This window comes from Tamandua tetradactyla, chromosome 3 (genome assembly GCF_023851605.1).
Source record: "Tamandua tetradactyla isolate mTamTet1 chromosome 3, mTamTet1.pri, whole genome shotgun sequence".
Classification (NCBI taxonomy): Eukaryota; Metazoa; Chordata; class Mammalia; order Pilosa; family Myrmecophagidae; genus Tamandua; species Tamandua tetradactyla.
In genome coordinates, this window is record NC_135329.1 from 52,423,597 (window position 1) to 52,440,687 (window position 17,091).

The 17,091-nt window shown below is 40.1% G+C and overlaps 1 protein-coding gene across 5 annotated transcripts in view; it reads left to right on the forward strand.

Annotated features, from left to right (window-relative positions):
* The window catches only part of RNF144A (ring finger protein 144A), a 139,591-nt gene extending 122,729 nt beyond the window's left edge, over nt 1–16,862 (forward strand). For all 5 annotated transcript variants that reach the window (XM_077153115.1, XM_077153112.1, XM_077153111.1 and 2 more), the window contains one exon: nt 10,151–16,862. In XM_077153115.1, coding sequence (XP_077009230.1) covers nt 10,151–10,282 — 132 coding nt within the window. In that variant the 3' untranslated portion in view covers nt 10,283–16,862. The remainder of the gene's footprint in view (nt 1–10,150) is intronic.
* Nucleotides 16,863–17,091: the final 229 nt, after the last annotated feature.

A 17,091-nucleotide genomic window follows, 5' to 3' on the forward strand; every position in this document is an offset into this window, starting at 1 on the left:
GTGGCCTGAGCTTCCTCTCAACGTAGTGGTGGCGTTTCCAGGGCAAGCATCCCAAGAGAGAGGGAGAGCAAGGTGGAATTGTTCTGTCACCCTATCTAAACCAATCTGGAAAGGTACCCAGTTTCACCTGTGTCATGGTTTATTCATGAGCAGCCAAGCCACATACATGTTCCTTGGGATTTTGGGCAGCACTGAGTTCAAAACAGGCCCTGATAACGTTTACAAATAGAACAAGTCACCCGAGAAATACAGAGACCTGAAGAAAACAGTCCATACTCTTATACTGTTGTTTGAGGAATACAGCCCACTGCCCTCCTTGTCTTTCAGTCAGCACACTTTCAGGAGTACCTGCTAAATGCCAGCCAGACTCAGGGCCAGGGCCTCTGATCACACAGATGAAGGAAAGACTCTTCCTAATCTCCAGAAACACTCAGTCTTTTAGCAGTTCTTCCTAAAGGCATTCACTTCTATTTATGGTGTTGGGAGTTGGCTGGGACATGTAGGGTTGCAGACAGAGCAGTAAAGAAGACATCCCATAAGAATAGGTTTTGGGTTTGGAGTAGGGGATAAAGCATGAGAAAACCAATGTTGAAAGGAAAGTGAAGGTAGTCACAAATTTAGAAAAAAAAAAAAATGTGAGCAATAGGGACCGATGGACGTGAAGTCCAGTTGCTTGATACTTATTGAGGCAACTTGTATACAGCGGCAGAGCCTCCCTCCCACACCCCATAAACGTTTATTTGCAAATGATCAAATGTCCGGTTCTTAAGTCTTTAGTTTTAACACTTGTAACTGCCACCCCAAACAAGGTACAGAATATTTCCATTACTTAAGGGCTGCTGTAGATTCATCTTGTAAATTTTTTTAAGTGAAATATAGACATATGAAGGCTTAAGACACCCACGTTATTGCAGTTCTACATCAAATTTGTTTTCTCCATTCCATTTCCCCATCAAACAATTTCTTGCTTGGGTTAATCTAATCAGCAGACATGTTAATCATCTTGTGCATTGATTCATCAGATACATTGTCACACCTCTTAAGCAGAAACCTAGGCTTTATTATTTTCCATCAATTTATTCATCCAAGTTTTAAGTGTTTACAAAATATGTACATAGGTGCTAATGTGGATGAGCTCCAGAATGACATTCAGGGTCCGAGAATGGCTTGAGCAGGTATCTCTCCAGCCATTTATTTCATTGCTTGTCTTTCCTCACTGGCCTTTTGCCCTAAGACTCCGAACTGTGATGCACTTATTCACTCTTTCCTGCTTCTGCTTTGCCAATGGTATTCCCTTGCTCTTCACTCTCTCTGTTGCTGTGCTTTTTCCTGCTCAGACCCATCGCTGCACATCTGATTCTAGCTGCCTTTAAAACTGAATTCAAGTGAAGCATTCCATGTGGCCTCTTTGGTGCTTCTGATCATTGAATAAGCCTCCCAGATTCCACAGACTTTGACTCTTATCACAATTTATTTCTGTTTACACCTTATTTTTTCTGTTGTATGGTGTCCTATCTCTTAAAATACACAGCATTGTTCCTGAGAGCTAGGACTTGTTTTGCTCATCTTTGTAACCTTTCTGACCCTGGTCCTGTGCTTGAGACAAAAAAAGATGCACAGGGAATTGTAGTTGAATGAAATAGTGAAAGATAATTTAGCTTTCCCTATTATTTATTTGCAATCTTCCCTTGCGAAGCCCGGGGTCCCTGAGGGAACCAATGTCCTTGTTTCTTCAGGTACTTTCTGTACATGGGAAAAAATGTACGGGGGGGGGGGGGGGTAGTACAGGAAGAAAAGGGTTTCTGTGACCCCTGCCTGCTTAGTCATGTTCTCTTGGGGTTCTATGAGAGCTGCTTCATTTTCTGGTTTTGATTCTGGTGGTGCCATTTTAGAAGTGGATGACAAGGAGCTTGATTGTTAAGAAAGAAAGAAGAACTGGGTGTAAAGAGGTGATAACTCACTTTCCCTGCCCTAGGGAGAACAGATATGTTCCAATTAACAAAATTTGGAACCTGAACCAGCTACAGTTGTGTTTGGAGGAGCAGTATAGCAATATCAGTAGCAAGCGACAAACATGCAGGGGTTTGAATGGATGCCTGCCCTACTTAGAAATCCTTGGCTTTATTTTGACTTTATCTTTGTCTATCTCTTATAAATCAGTCCATCTGAAAATCCCTTTTTCATGGTCTTCTGACTGGTTTTCCAACTTCTTGTATTTCCTCTGCCACCCTTTCCATCATTTGCGCTGCTACAGTACTGACCCATTATGCTTCACAGATTCAGTAATTTGCAATACTCTCCCTACAGAATAAATTAACAGATATTGATTAAGAACTTTTATGGTTAGGCAATAGAACTTCTATGATTACCAAGCAGAGTATGATATTAGAAGCACAGAAGTTTTTCTTATTCATAGTCTGGAAGATTTGAAAAAAAACTGTATGAATAAAGTAGTAACTGACCCAGACCATAAGACTCGGAAGATCAGAGGTGGCAGAAAGGGCCTTCCAAGGGGATGGGACAGCACAAGCAAAGACTCACAAGTGTGACCACATAAGGCAGGCTGGGGAACATCTAGTTCTACTGATGGGAAGACAGTGGGTAGAGTAGTCATTGAAAAGCATAGTAGATGAGGGAACATCTAGAGTATCATACTGTAGACTTGAAGTCTTTGTGGCACTAGGGAGCCACAGAAGGTTTTAGAGCAGTAGAGTGAGATGAACAGACAGGATATAACCTGAACACTCCTCATCCTGATATTCCTGGTCCTTCAGAACCTGACCTTTACTTGCTCATTTATCCTTATGTGCCATCTCTATGCAAAGTAGAACTCAACAGCAGAGCCCTAGCCATCACAGCCTGCTGTCCTCTATTACTCTCTTTTCTGCTCTATTTTTTTCCATTACTGTTATTTTTCTCTATTACTTTTTTTCTATGCATATTCTATTACTGCTCTGTTTTTTTTTTCCTCCTCCTCTTTTTCGAGATCCTCTCCATTTTTAAGGCTCAACTCCAATCCACCCCCGCTGGTCAACCATCTCTAAGCAGTCCAGGCCACAGCACATTCTAAGCAGTGGCTTTGGAATTTTAATTGACTGCATCCCACAGATAGAAATACATATTGCAATACAACTGGTACAAATACTCCACATACATACACATACATACATATTCTTTCAATTTACTAAACTGATACTCATCACTCATCAAATTGATTTAACATCATGTGAATAAGTCAAATGCTTTGCCCTATGGCATATATTGTACAGCTGTTTGCCACTTCTCACCAGTCTAGTTTTATAAGCTCCCTAGGAGAATTTTTCTGTTTATTTCTCAGGACCTTGTTCCATGCAAACTTCAACAGTACTCAAGAAATACTAAATTTAGTGTCCTATGATTTACAACTTTGGGGCAATAACCCAATATAATTTTTTGTAAGGAATCTGCTTTCTAACTATTCCTGTCTTTACATGTAATGTGAGTTGAATTTTTTTCAGAAATTCTTGACAATTTCAGGGCACCCCCTTGAGATAATTGGAGATTACAGTTATAGAGGTAAAAACAAAATGTGCCAAACACATTTTACTATTGTGAGATGGACTTTTCTAACAAGATATTGTGCTCTGAATGGAAAAAAAAAAGGCATATGTCTTTGTCATGTAAAGATTTTGTACAATGCTGTGTTGTCCCAAGTGATGTATTCTTTATATAGTATATCAGTGTCTTCTGCTGAAGCAGTACTTTTCCTGTGAAGAATAGGAAATAACAGGGTAGTTTTGAAGACCGTGATTGAAGAGTCTAGAAAGATGTCTTATTTACTATTTAAAAACAAAGTTATGAGATGCTAGTATCTATAACCTTTCCATCCTGTGCTCTTACACATTTGCTTTAAACATGGTTACTTTGGAATATCTGCCTATCTTTTTCCAATGGTATTTCAGAAATCAACCATCCTATGTAAGAAATAAAAGGGGCATTTTCCCCCACGGAATAACTCGACTTCCTGAGGATGCCAGCATGTGATAGGAGAGAATCTTATCTGACACTCACTCTTCTTTCTCTTCTGAGCGGTGAAAAGAATCCTTCTTTACTCCTAGGTCCACCTCACAATAAAAGGTAGAGTTCAATTTTAGCCATAAGATGGCATTTAAAATAGCTAGCTAGCTAACAGTTAATTTTCTGTATTCATGCTCATCCATGGAAGCACAAATGTTAATGTCCTCCGAGGTTGATCCGAAGGGAGGGAGTTACCTTCCAAAGCCAACTTCCTTTTAATGTGTGCACGCTCATGTCCTGGAAGCCAAAGGCCTGTCCCTACACCAGAAGTATCTTCCGCTAAATTCAATGACATAAGAGCACAATTTGTCCCTTGCACTTAAACCAGGATGCCCATTTTTATCTGACTGCATTTGCAAAAATGGGAAAATTGAACTGGATTATAGTCCAGGGGTCAAATGAGGTTTCATTACTCTATGTTTATTTGGCGCATGTTGAGGAAGCAAAATGTATTGAGCATAGAGTACAAGAGTTCTGTAGAAACCCATAGGGAGATGGGAGTAGGACCAGCATTTACTGACTGTTGCAATCGACAAGACATGAGGTCACCACTTTGTGTATTGATAGTGGCCACAGTAACCTTGGGCCAGCATTAAGACCATTTTACCTGTCTAAGGCCACTCCGACTGCTCCACTGAACTACAGGTTTATGCATCTAATTAGCCGTCAACTTGGTTGTCTAATAGGCATTTCAAATACAACGTGTATAAACAGAATTGTAGATTTTTCCACAAACTCTCTTCCTCTCCCAAGTCTTCCCTGTATCAGGAATTGGCACCCCCAGTTTCCAGACAGCCTAAATAAGACACCTCAGAGACATCCTGAATCCCCCATGGATCTTTCTCCATCTCTTTCTCCCACGCCCTCCCCTCTTGGGCCATATTATACTTTTTTTTGCCCCCCTGCACACACAGCACTCCTTCTTATTGCCTGGATAATCCACTCACCATTTTCTCTGCCTGGGTCCTTCTTACCATTTAGACATGGGCTAAGATGGCTCATCCTCAAAACCGACCACCCAGTCAGCTGTGTAAAGTACCCCTTCTCCTGCCACTCTTTTTCATCCTTCTATTTTATTTCCTTCAAGGCAATTAACTCTATTCAGAACTGTCAATGTAAGATTTATTGATTTACTTTTATGTTGCCTGTCTCTGCTCCCCAGTGCAGAGCATACTGCCCGTTATGGCAGGGACCTTGCTTCTCTGAGTCTTCAGAGTCTCCATAGTATGTAAAGCAAACTGCAGGTTCTCAATGAATATTTGTCAACCCAATGAATGAGTAGGTGAATGAGGAAATGCTGGTCTATAAGTTCTGTGCAGCTTGTTTGCATTTACTCCAAAGCGAGTGGCCTGAGATCTGAATTCCAATTTGCACTCTTTCCATTCTGCTCTACAGTCTGTCTCCTAAAGAGAGCAATCAAGAATCCATCAGTACTTGTGGCCCCTGGTTCTTCCCTCCCTCCTTTTAATTCTCTTCTCTCAGACTTCCCTGATTCCATGCTCTTCCTGATTCTTCTCTTACATCCTGGAACAGTTCTTCGTATCCCCCTTGCTAGTCTCTTTTACCCATGCTTTTAATGGTTTAATTAAGTTTTTAATTTTTTCTCAGTCTGTATCCCCTCCCTGGATGATATTGTCACCTCCATTATTTCAAACAACATCTATGTGCTGATGACCCTGAAATCTGTACCTGAATTTTCCCGGAGCTTTAGGTTCATGTATCAACTTCTTCTATAGTCAAAGAAGAAACCTGGATGCCCCACAGGTTTCTCAAACACAGCATATCCCATGGGAAATTCACCATCCTTCTCTGATATTAGCAAGATCTTGGATCCTTTCACCCAACCCCAAAACTGATGAGTGGTTCTTGAATCCCTTCTCCTTTACCTCCCACGTTTATGTACTCAGCAAAACTTGCTGATTTTGCTTGCTAAATATCACTTCTTTTTGAGTCTCTTCTTTCCATCTTCCCATCCCCACAGTCCCCCTCCATCTCATGGACTGCCCCATGAGTGTCACAGCTGCCTCAGTCCTCTTCCTGCTCCAGCTTTTTGCCCTATGGACCCATCTTCCACAAAGCCACTAGAACTAATCTTCAACACATGCCAAAAAAAATCACAAAGTGGACCACTGTCTTTCTGTACTTAATACTCTCCACTGGTTTCTCAAGAAGATGAAGGTTCAGCTTCCTAATAAAGAAAGCATCCAAGTTCTGCCTGACTTTGGCCTTATTCCTTGCTTCCTCCTATCTAGTTATTCATGTTCCCTGTGTACAACTTGGTACTTCATCCCTCTTATGCCTGATCTAAAATGTCTTTCCCTTAATGTTTTACACCCATCTCCACCTAGCTAACTCCTGCTTGAACAGTGACCACCTCAAGGAAATCTCCCTTAACTTCGAGATTTCTCTTTTAGATGTCTCATATCTGTACTTGCACAGAAGTTTTCACCCCTTTATAATTATTGTTGGCTATCTCTTTCATCTGACAAGAGAACCCATTCGTTTAAAGGATCAAACAGTTTTTAAACATTATCTTTGTACTATACAATTCAGAACAGCAAATTTTCACTGAGCAGAGAAAAGAGGAACTGAACTATATAGAAAGGGTGAAGAGGAGTGAGATGGGACCAAGCAGTATTAAACACTTAGTGGGAACTAAGGACACTGCAGGCCCTATTATCTCATTTATTTCCTCCCTCCCCAAGCCTTCACACACAGCACTAAATGTTTACGACCAGTATTTGTAGCATTGGCCGACTTCTGTGCTACAGAATACTCCCGTCGTGACCATTTCATGCTACCAACGTGATGTCACTGAATGTAAAGTTGGGAGGGAAAGCACTCAGTGGATTCCCATGCCAGCCTATTTCAGCACACCCAGGAACAATGCTCTGTGGGAACTTTCATTCCCAGTCCCTGCCGCATTCAAACACATGCTCAGCAAAAGTATGTGGCATGCTTGAAGGCAAAGTTTCAGTAATGAAAAGAATTCAGTTTACCTTACCATATCTTTGATCTTGGCTTAGATCTTCCAAGCCCTTGAATGCAGTTTGTTGAAGACCTGTCTCAGGAAGACAGTTCAGGACATAACCATTTCTGTGCAATGGGAGAAGGCACTAGATGGTACACTGGGGCTTACGAAAACAAGTGTGTTTTCCTCCTTAGTGGCCTACAGTTTAAGGGGCACCAGCTGAGAGGCTAGCCATCTCTTTCACTCTCAGGGTTTGCTGATCCGAATGGTGCAGGATGGCTCCCTGAGGAGCCTGAGATTGTTTTACCATGTCTCATATCTTCCAGCAAATCTAATCTAGTGCCTAATGCATATTTATAGCATGTTCACTAAGTGATCATATTTGTTTTGTAATATTTGCTTTCTGTCTCATTCTGTATTGTTGGCTGCCTTTCTTCTAGCAAGATCCGCATCCTCCTACAACTGATTTGCAATAGATTGGGTAACCTAACATAAAATAGCATGGAAATGAAGAGACGAGATACACTGAGTGAAAAGTTAAGATATTATCTTAAGGGCCAATAATGCGAGTTTTTGGCATAATCTTGACTGCAAAAAATCTCCTGAGTCCTCCTGAACTGACGATTTTATTCCTGGTACTTGAGGTTGCCAGAGAATACCTCCTAGTTACGTGATACCTTATGCTTTTTTTTTTTTTTTTCTTTTCCATACTCTGAACTATCAATGATTTTACCAAAAATTCAAACAAAATCCAAATTCAAGGGGCCCCTGTGCTGCCATACTGTGTAATTCCAACACTGACATTCCTTAAACTTAGGTATATGGAGAGAAAACATGGAGTCTAAACATTAGCACAGTCTAATTTATAACTGAAACACGTGTGCGTGTGAAGGTCCATGAGCAAGAGAGGATAAGAGAGTGTGTGCTCTGAGGCTGAAACCGAAGGCAGCATATCCTCTCCTTCACATATCTGAACCGCTTTAGCACAGTGGCCCCTAGAGATTGTTACCCCACTTGCTTATGTAATAGCTGAGAGAACAGAAGCCCAGGGAGACATGAATTCACTAAGACCAGTGGAGTCAGAGTTAGAACCATTTGCCGAGTTCTTTCGTGCATTTAACGCCGTGAACACTAGGTGGTGGGCAAACCCCATCCTCTGATTTCAATTCAGCGCTCTCTGCTGCCTAGGAGGCAGGCAGCTGAGGATGGGGTTAGCAGTAAGGGCAAATTAATGTTCCCTTGTCCAGCCCCAACACCTGACTTAGATGAGAAGTGTACACATTTGAGGTTTATTCCCTTCGGTATTTCTTCACATCTAGAGGTAGAATGTTGTTTCAAAACTGAAACAAAAGCAAAAACAAAACAAAACCCTAATAATTCAGTGGTGCATGTTCAGTTTCAAGAACCACCTGAGTTTGGCCATTCCCTGATGTGCTATGCTTTGCGTTTTTTTTTTTTTTCCATTCCTATCTGAAATGCTTCGTATCACTCATATTTGTATAATACTCACTTGCTTGGCAGCTTTTTTTTTTTTAATAGCATAAAAATTTTATACCCTGTGTATTTTTTTCTTTTGCATTTTAACCTTTTTATTGTGTAATATAACATATATAAAAAAAGCAATACATTTTAAATTTCAGAGCATATTGTAACAAATAGTTATAGAAAAGATTTCAAAGTTTGGGATGAGTTACAGTTCCACAATTTCAGGTTTCTCCTTCTAGCTGCTCTAAGACACTGGAGACTAAACAGAAATATCAGTATAATGATTCAGAAGTCATACTCATTTGTTAAATCCTAACTTCTCTGTTATAACTCTTCCTTCTCCTCTGATCTTTCTCCCATTCTTTAGGGGCATTTGGGCTATGCCCATTCTAAGTTTTTCATGTTGTAAAGGGTTGTCGACAGTTGGGATGGGAGCTGGAGCTGGTTGTTCTTGGCTGGCACCTCTGGGTTTCAGGACTTATGTGGCCTGGGAACCAGCTGAGGGTTTTAGGTTTCTGAAAAATTGATTTTATGTCGGAAACTTTTGTAGAATCTCAGATAGAGCTGTGGGTGTTCTTTAGGGTTGATAGAAATGATGTTGGTTGGGGTTTGGTACACTCTGGCAATTAGCAATATCTAGCTTAAGCTTGCATAAGAGTAGCCTCCAGATTAGCCTCTCGACTCTGCTTAGCCACTGATACCTTATTTTGTTACATTTCGTTCTCCCCTTTTGGGCTGGAGGGCATTGTCAGTCCCACAGTGCCAGGGCCAGGCTCACTCTGGGAGTCATGTCCCATGTTGTCCGGGAGCATTTAACCCCTGAAATTTTCCTTGCAGAATTGTGCTTAGAGAGAGTGAGAGGCCAGATTTGAGTAGCAAAAGAGGTTTCTTGGAAGAAACTCTTAGGCATAATTATAGATAGTCTTAGCTTTTCTGCTACAAAAATAAGTTTCATAAGGGCAAGTCTCAAAATCCAGCACCTGGCCTATTTTCTTGGAAATATTTGATGTTTGAGAGAGTGCCAGGGATTTCCAAGCTGGGAAAGTTTATTAGTTCCATATTTTTTCTCCAGTCCCTCAAGGTACTCTACCTATACATTTTAATTATCAGTTCACCATCATCTGGGATGTATCTGGGTATTACGTTAGCTGTACAGAGTTACAAGGCCTCACTCCCGTTCTGGGCTCCATGTGTTTAGGTTGTGTGTTATAGATGCCTTTATTATCTCAGCCGTCTCCCACTAGAAACCCTCCTTCCCCTTAACAAATTTAAGTGTTTTGTAGCTTGGACTCCCTTTTCACCTTGATCCTATGATGCAGTATCTGGTAAAGGTATCATCAAAAAAGAGATCAGTATCTTGGTCTCTTCCCACCAGCCTGGGTGCTTCTCTGTAATTGCAACACCTAGTATTGCATCTGGCTTAGAGAAGTGTATTGATTAATCAGATTTGTGGATGGTTGGAGGTTTGGGTGCATGGATGGAAGAGAGAGAGGTAGGGGAAGGAAATAGGGGTGGATGGACATGTGGCTGGGGGGGTGGGTGGATGCATGTGCACGGATGGTTCTTTCTGTGATTTGTGTTTCAGGGACCTCTGGACCAACACGCCTTATCCTCTGTTCCTTTGTTTTCTTCTTCAAGGTCGTGGGCATTTTTGCTGGATTTGGGCTCCTGCTCTTGGTGGCCTCACCTTTCTTGCTGCTGGCTACTCCGTTTGTACTTTGCTGTAAGTGCAAGTGCAGTAAAGGAGATGACGACCCGTTACCCACCTAGAGGAAAGCAAGATGCTGGAACCAGATCCCTGCCTCCAGGAAGTGCGGCTCTCCCCCTCCCCACCCTGTTGTCCCCTTCTCACTAAACATATTTCTTGCCTTATGTGCCCCATTGAGCTTCACAGTGTCACGCTGGATGCCGTGATATCAGGGACTGACACCAGAAGTTTGCCGAAGCCCCATTTGCAGTCAACTAGGCATGTGCAAGGCAAGACCGGCATGGGCAGGGCACATCCCCACAAAATCAGTATTTGCAGACTTGACCAGGGAGGTACTGTAAGAAAAACACTGGGCAGTTTTCTCCCTGTGGTGACACACTTAGAGATGTCTGGTAGTGGCCTAATGTCTCATACCAAACCTTGTTCCGTTGCCTCATTGACTTCAAGACAGTGTCGTATTGTTGAGAGACAATGTCTTTTAAGGATCACAACTTTTTGAAGACGGAATCTGATTATTCCAACTTAAGAAAAGTACTCTGTTTATGACAATTGTTTTTATTCCTAATGGCATTTAGTAAAATCCTTTTTAGGAGGTGTGCTTTTTTTTCCCCCCCAAATGAGTAGTGAAAATCAACAAGGTGCATATAAACCATCCTATGCCTTTCTTGAAATTTGCATTTTAAGAAGTTATGGTTAAATGACTTTTCTGGCTTGGCCACTTTTCAGGAGATTTAGAAAGCCTTATGCAGTCTTTGTTTTTTCCTTGCAACTTGTTCTAATGACTTTTTGAAAGCTGTAAGTTGCGTATTGTTATAACGTGATTCTTGTATCACTGCATTTCTATGAAAGTAACTGACATGTTTAAAGGAGCATCTCCATCAGAAGTCTGGAATTGCCTTTTGTTTTTTTCTTTCTGTGGTGATTCAGCTCAGCTCACAAAGCTCGTAACTTCTCACCCAGGTATCAGTGGGTTTTCTGTCATTGTTTTAATGTCTTAAAAACAAGTGTTTTTCTCAGAAATAAGTTCTACTTGGAATCATTACTGTTTGACCACTTTCCTCAGTCTCTTTAAGCAGATAGTAAGAAGGAAATAGCATTATAGACTCTTGGAGTGCAGGAATTGGACGACTTTGATGACGAGGGAGAGGCTTCCTGGATTTTACCTCTTTTTTTTTCTTTAAATGATTTAGTTGCTTTGGAGAAACCAAGTTTTGAGTCCTGTTGCTAACAACTTTCCCCCTACTTAAAAAGCCTTCCATCCCACTTAGTCATTTTCATGTGGGGATTCTACACTTTGTCTTTTGAAAGGCTGAATGTGAGTGTTACCATGACAGCAGAATGCCCCAATTGATAAGAAGACACAACTTACTCCATCAGTTGACTTGAGAAGTGGAGAAAGGGTGCGCTTTCAAGAGGGTTGACTTTAAACTATCTGTTAAAGCCACATTTGCTTTCTAAGAGCAAAGTGATTGCATTGAGAGTGGGACTTCTAAAAATAACGGAAAGGCAAGCATTCCAGTTTTATTGCAATGGAATTCTTTTACACTTATTAAGAGTTTCACAGATGAGTAAAAATCCATTTATCTCAGTTTTTTGCTCATTGTAAGCGCCTTTTTCAAATGTTTTCCTATGTTTGACTTTTACATGTGTATATCAGTCTCAGGTCCTAGTTTCCCTTCCCTGGGTAGAAGTCTGTTCTTTCATTATTTCTTAAAATTTAATAGTTTAGAAGAAACAGGATCACCGTACTCTTCATTTTTAGTATTTATTTTCTTTATGAAAAAGAAGCCATTTCCAATAGCAGACTGTTGTCAAATTCCTGTTACTTTAAAAAAATATTCTACGTAATGGCAATTTAAAATCTCAGTAACTAAATAAAAACCTCCCTGAGATCATCTTTCTAGATGAAATCTAAGCAATGAGCCTCAGTAGTTTGCCATGTTGTGCTCATGTCTAGTGGCAGAGTGGCTTTTTCTGGAGAGGGGTGACAACATCACGACTCCTGAAAATGAAGTAAGTGGCCTGGGCTGGACACCTCAACCTGTGATTTATGGATTAGCCATCTCACCAGTATCCTTTCAATTGCCTATTAAAATGGCAGGCCTTCAGCTCTGTTTTCAGGGGTAGGTAGGAAAGGCTTCCACCATATCTCAGTCCATGCTGCCTATGATACGTGCTACCCATTGTGTGATCTATACAGGCATAACTCGGAAATATTGCGGGTTCAGTTCCAGACCACCACAATACAGCAAATATTGCAATAAAGCGAATCACACGAATTTTTCAATTTCCCAGTGCATATAAAAATTTGTGTTTACCCTATACTATTGTCTATTACGTGTATAGCAGCATTATGTCTTAAAAAAAAAACAATTTACATCCCTTAATTTAAAAACACTTTATTGCTAAAAAATGCTAACTATCATCTGAACTTTCAGTGAATCGTGATCTTTTGGCTGGTGGCAGGTCTCTGCCTTCATGGCTGCTGACTAATCAAGGTGATCATTGGGAAGGCTGGGGTTGCTGTGGCAATTTCTTAAAGCAAGATAACGATGAAATTTGCCTCATTCATTGATTCTTCCTTTCATGACAGATTTCTCTGTAGCATGCATTTCTCTCTGATAGCATTTTACCCACAACAGAACTTTCAAATTGGAGTCAGCCTTCTCAAACTCTTCTTCTGCCTTACCTACTAAGGTTAGCTATTATTCTAGATACTTTGTTGTCATTTCAACAATGTTTTCAGCATCTTCCCAGACCTAGATTCCATCTCAAGAAACCATTTTCTTTGTGAATCCATGAGAAAAAAACTCCTCATCCATTAAAGTTGTATCATGAGATTGCAGCTATTCAGTCACATCTTTAGGCTCCATTTCTAATTCTCGTTCTCTTGCTGTCTCCACCACATCTGCAGTTACTTCCCGCCTGAGGTCTTGAACTCCTCAAAGTCATCCATGAGGGTTGGAATCAACTTCTCCCAATTTCCTATTAAGATTGATATTTTGACTTCCTCCCATGAATCATGACTGTTCCCAATGGCATTTATAATGGTGAATCCTTTCCGCCATTATAAAAAAAGGTGTTTTTTTTTTTCACTTTGCCAGACCAACAGAGAAATCTCTTCATCATAGCTATAGTCTTATGAGATATGTTTCTTAAGTAATATGGCTTGAAAGGCAAAATTATATCTTGATCTTCAGGGGCTCAAGAATGGATATTGTGTGAGCAGGCATGAAAACAACATTAATCTCGTTGTACATCTCTATCAGAGTACCTTGCGGTCAGGTGCATTGTCAATAAGCAGTAATCCTTTGAAATGAATCTTTTCTCTAAGCCGTAGGTCTCAGCAGTGGGCTTAAAAGATTCAGTAAACAATGTTGTAAGCAGATGTCCTGTCATCTAGGCTTTGTTGTTTCAATTATAGAGAAGATTTAGCATCATTAAGAATTCTAAGATTTTCGAATGGAAAGCAAGCATTGACTTCAACTTCAGGTCACCAGCTACATTAGCCCCAAACAAGTGAGTCATCCTGTCCTTTGAAGTTTTGAATCCAGGCATTGACTTTTCTACTCCAGCTATGAAAGTCCTAGATGGCATTTTTTCCCCAATAGAAGGTTGTTTCATCTTCACTGAAAATCCATTGACTTTTCTACTCCAGCTATAAAAGTCCTAGATGGCATTTTTTCCCCAATAGAAGGCTGTTTCATCTTCACCATGTCTCTTAGCTAGATCTTCATGGATAACTTGCTGCAGCTTCTCCATTAGAACTTGCCACTTCATCTTGCACTTTTATGTTATGGAGATGGCTTCCTTCCTTAAACTTCATGAATCAACCTCAGCTAGCTTCACATTTTTCTCTTGCAGTTTCCTTACCTTTTGCAGCCATCAGGTAATTACTTCCTTGCTCTGGATAAGTTTTGGTTTAAGGGAATGTTGTGGCTGGTTTGATCTGTCCAGACCACTAAAACTTTCTTCATATCAACAAGAAAGCTGTTTGGCTTTCTATTATTTGTGTGTTCACCAGAGTAGCACTTTTGATTTCCTTCAAGAACTTTTCCTTTGCATTCGCATCTTGCCTAACTGTTTGGTGCAAGAGGCCTCACTTTCAATCTTAGCCTTCCTCACTAAGCTTAATCATTTCTAGCTTTTGATTTAAAGTGAGAGATATGAGACTCTTCTTTTCACTTGAACATTTAGAGGCCATTGCAGGGTTATTAATTGGCCTAATTTCAATATTGCTGTGTCTCAGGGATTAGAGAGGTCTCAGGAAAGGAAAAAAGATGAGGTAAAGTGTCAGCCAGCATTCAAAACACATGCAACATATTTTATGGGCGCATTATGAATCGTGTCCCCCAAAACAATTCAAATAATAACATAAAATATCACCGATCACACATCATTATAGTGGAGATAAATATGATGAAAAAGTTTGAAATATTGTAAGAATTACCAAAATGTGACACAGAGACATGAAGTGAACACATACTGTTGGAAAAATGGCACCAGAAGATTGGCCAATGCAGGGTTTCCACAAACCTTCAATGTGTAAAAAAAACACAATATCTCCAAAGCACAATCAAGGAAAGTGCAATAAAATGAGGTATGCCTGTATAATAGAGGCCTGATCTTTGTGGGTGGGAATCAGAGCTTTTGGAAAAGTTGCATTTCTTAGCTCAAATCCTTGGATTCCCAGAGCAGTGGGCTCTCCTTCTAGACTAGAGGAGTCTCCAGCTCCTTCATGTACATCCATAGCTCTGATCATCATTGCGCCTTCACCAGCAGTGTATTTCACAAGTACTTGGTTTGATTTATATATTTATACAGGGGCCATAGAGATTACAAGGCCAAGGACAGGAAGTCCTCTTGGCAGCCAAAGTTGCACCTGCTTTCTCAGAGATTTTGCATTGAGCATACATTAGTCTGCTTGGTTTGATTTAGCTATAACAAATCTAAAATTGTCCATCTCCTAGAGAGATACCAGCAAGCTCGCATTGATAGGCTTACATAAACTTGCATTTTCTTGCATATAGGGAGAAAATATTCCTTTTCCTTTTTTAAATAGGGAATACTGTATTCAGTTTTCATGATGATGTGGTATTAATCATGATCGATTGCTATTTACTGTAAATGGAACATGGGAAGATGGTCCTGTTTTTGAAATGTGACCTTGCCCTCTCTCCCAAGTAAAACATGGGGAGTTCTACATTACGTAGATGGACTTGTTCCTGTTATTCAGCCTATTTGTCTCACTTTAAAAATGACACTCATTTTTGTAGGTGATTTTCATGTTGATATTCTGGAAGCACATATATGTTTATTCATTTGAAGGCCTTTAAATCCTGGGAGGGGGTAGAAGACCTTTAGTGATTGGCCTGTTGCAGGGGCAGGTGGTGAGGGGCACAACTGACTTGGAGGTTTTTTGAGTCTTTCTATTGCTGGCCATGTTATATGATTTTACTGGACTTGACTCTTCTCTTCAATTTGGTCTATCATATACTCTTGTAGCCCAGCCAGCTGAGTTTTGCTATCCTCACACAAGGCTACTGCCTTCCGAGAAGAAGTCTATGTAGTTTACACAGCAGAGATTGACTTAAGATCTGAACATATTTGAACAAAACCTAGGATGGCCTGAACTGCTGTCAAAACCAGTTCTTCGTCTATAACTCCCAACGGGAGCTGTGGACTGAGGAGCCAACATCTCTCAGATCTGCAATCTCTTAAAAAGAGGAACAAAATTGTCTTTATAATGTATTATTCCATAAATCTGATTTATGCCCCAGGCCAATTCCTTACTAGAACCCAGGCCCCATGGGAAAAGAGATGACCAGATAGGCTAACATTACTTAAAGATGAGTTTATCTTTCTCACTCATGTTACAGAAATACAAGTTATTTAACAAATTAGAAAAGAAAAGAATTTTCTCTCAATAGTCTTTAAATATTGGAAAGAACCAGGGTGGGCTTTTTATATATTTCTCAGACTCCCATTTATTAATAAATCTCTGTATATATATCTCTAAAAATCACAGTGAAATTATCAAGTGAAAACATTTGCATGTATAAAACTTCATGAAGGTCTCTTTAAAAAATACCAAAGCTTGTTTATTTCTTGTCATTAATCCATGCCCTTATTGAAAAGGAACAAAAATGAAGGGATTATGACTGGCATTGCCAAAAGCACCAAATAGAGTAAAGGAGCCCACATTAAAATATAACTGCTAATGCATTACAACTAGGAGAGCATGCAGTTTTGTCTCTTACAACCCATGTTCTCCATCATTCCTTTGACTTGTGTAATCCTGTCTTCCATAATTCCAGGAGCCTTCAGTTAGGGGTATGTACATGTCACATGCCCTGAAGCTTTCTTTTGTTCTTTGCTCATTTTACCATGGGTGTATTTTAATCTTTGTATAAAAATATGCATGAATGCGTCATGTACATGTATACATTATGTATTTGACAAGTGGTGGTAAAAACAAAACAAAACAAATTTGGTTTGTGTGTTTGAAATGTCAGTAAATTTCGTGCCACTAACACTGTGATGTATAAAGGAACTGTCTGAATGCCTTTTAATGTTGTGTTTTGTACTTTGGAATCATATGGAGAAGTTTGATTTGTAAATTCAATACATATTTTAACTGTATTGTGTCTTATGTAGTTTGTCCCCACTTTAGAAGGGATGTCTTTTTAAAGATATTTTGGCTGGAATACAGGTTACTTTTGTAAATCCTGTTTGGCTCCATCTTTTGTAGATGCTTTGTTGACTGCTGGCCTAAAGATTTAAAATACCATAGGGATTGGAGGTGGAGTGGGAGAAGGGTGGGGAAAGAGAGATTTTTTTTTACATCCCTGGGAAAAAGCCTTTGGGTTTT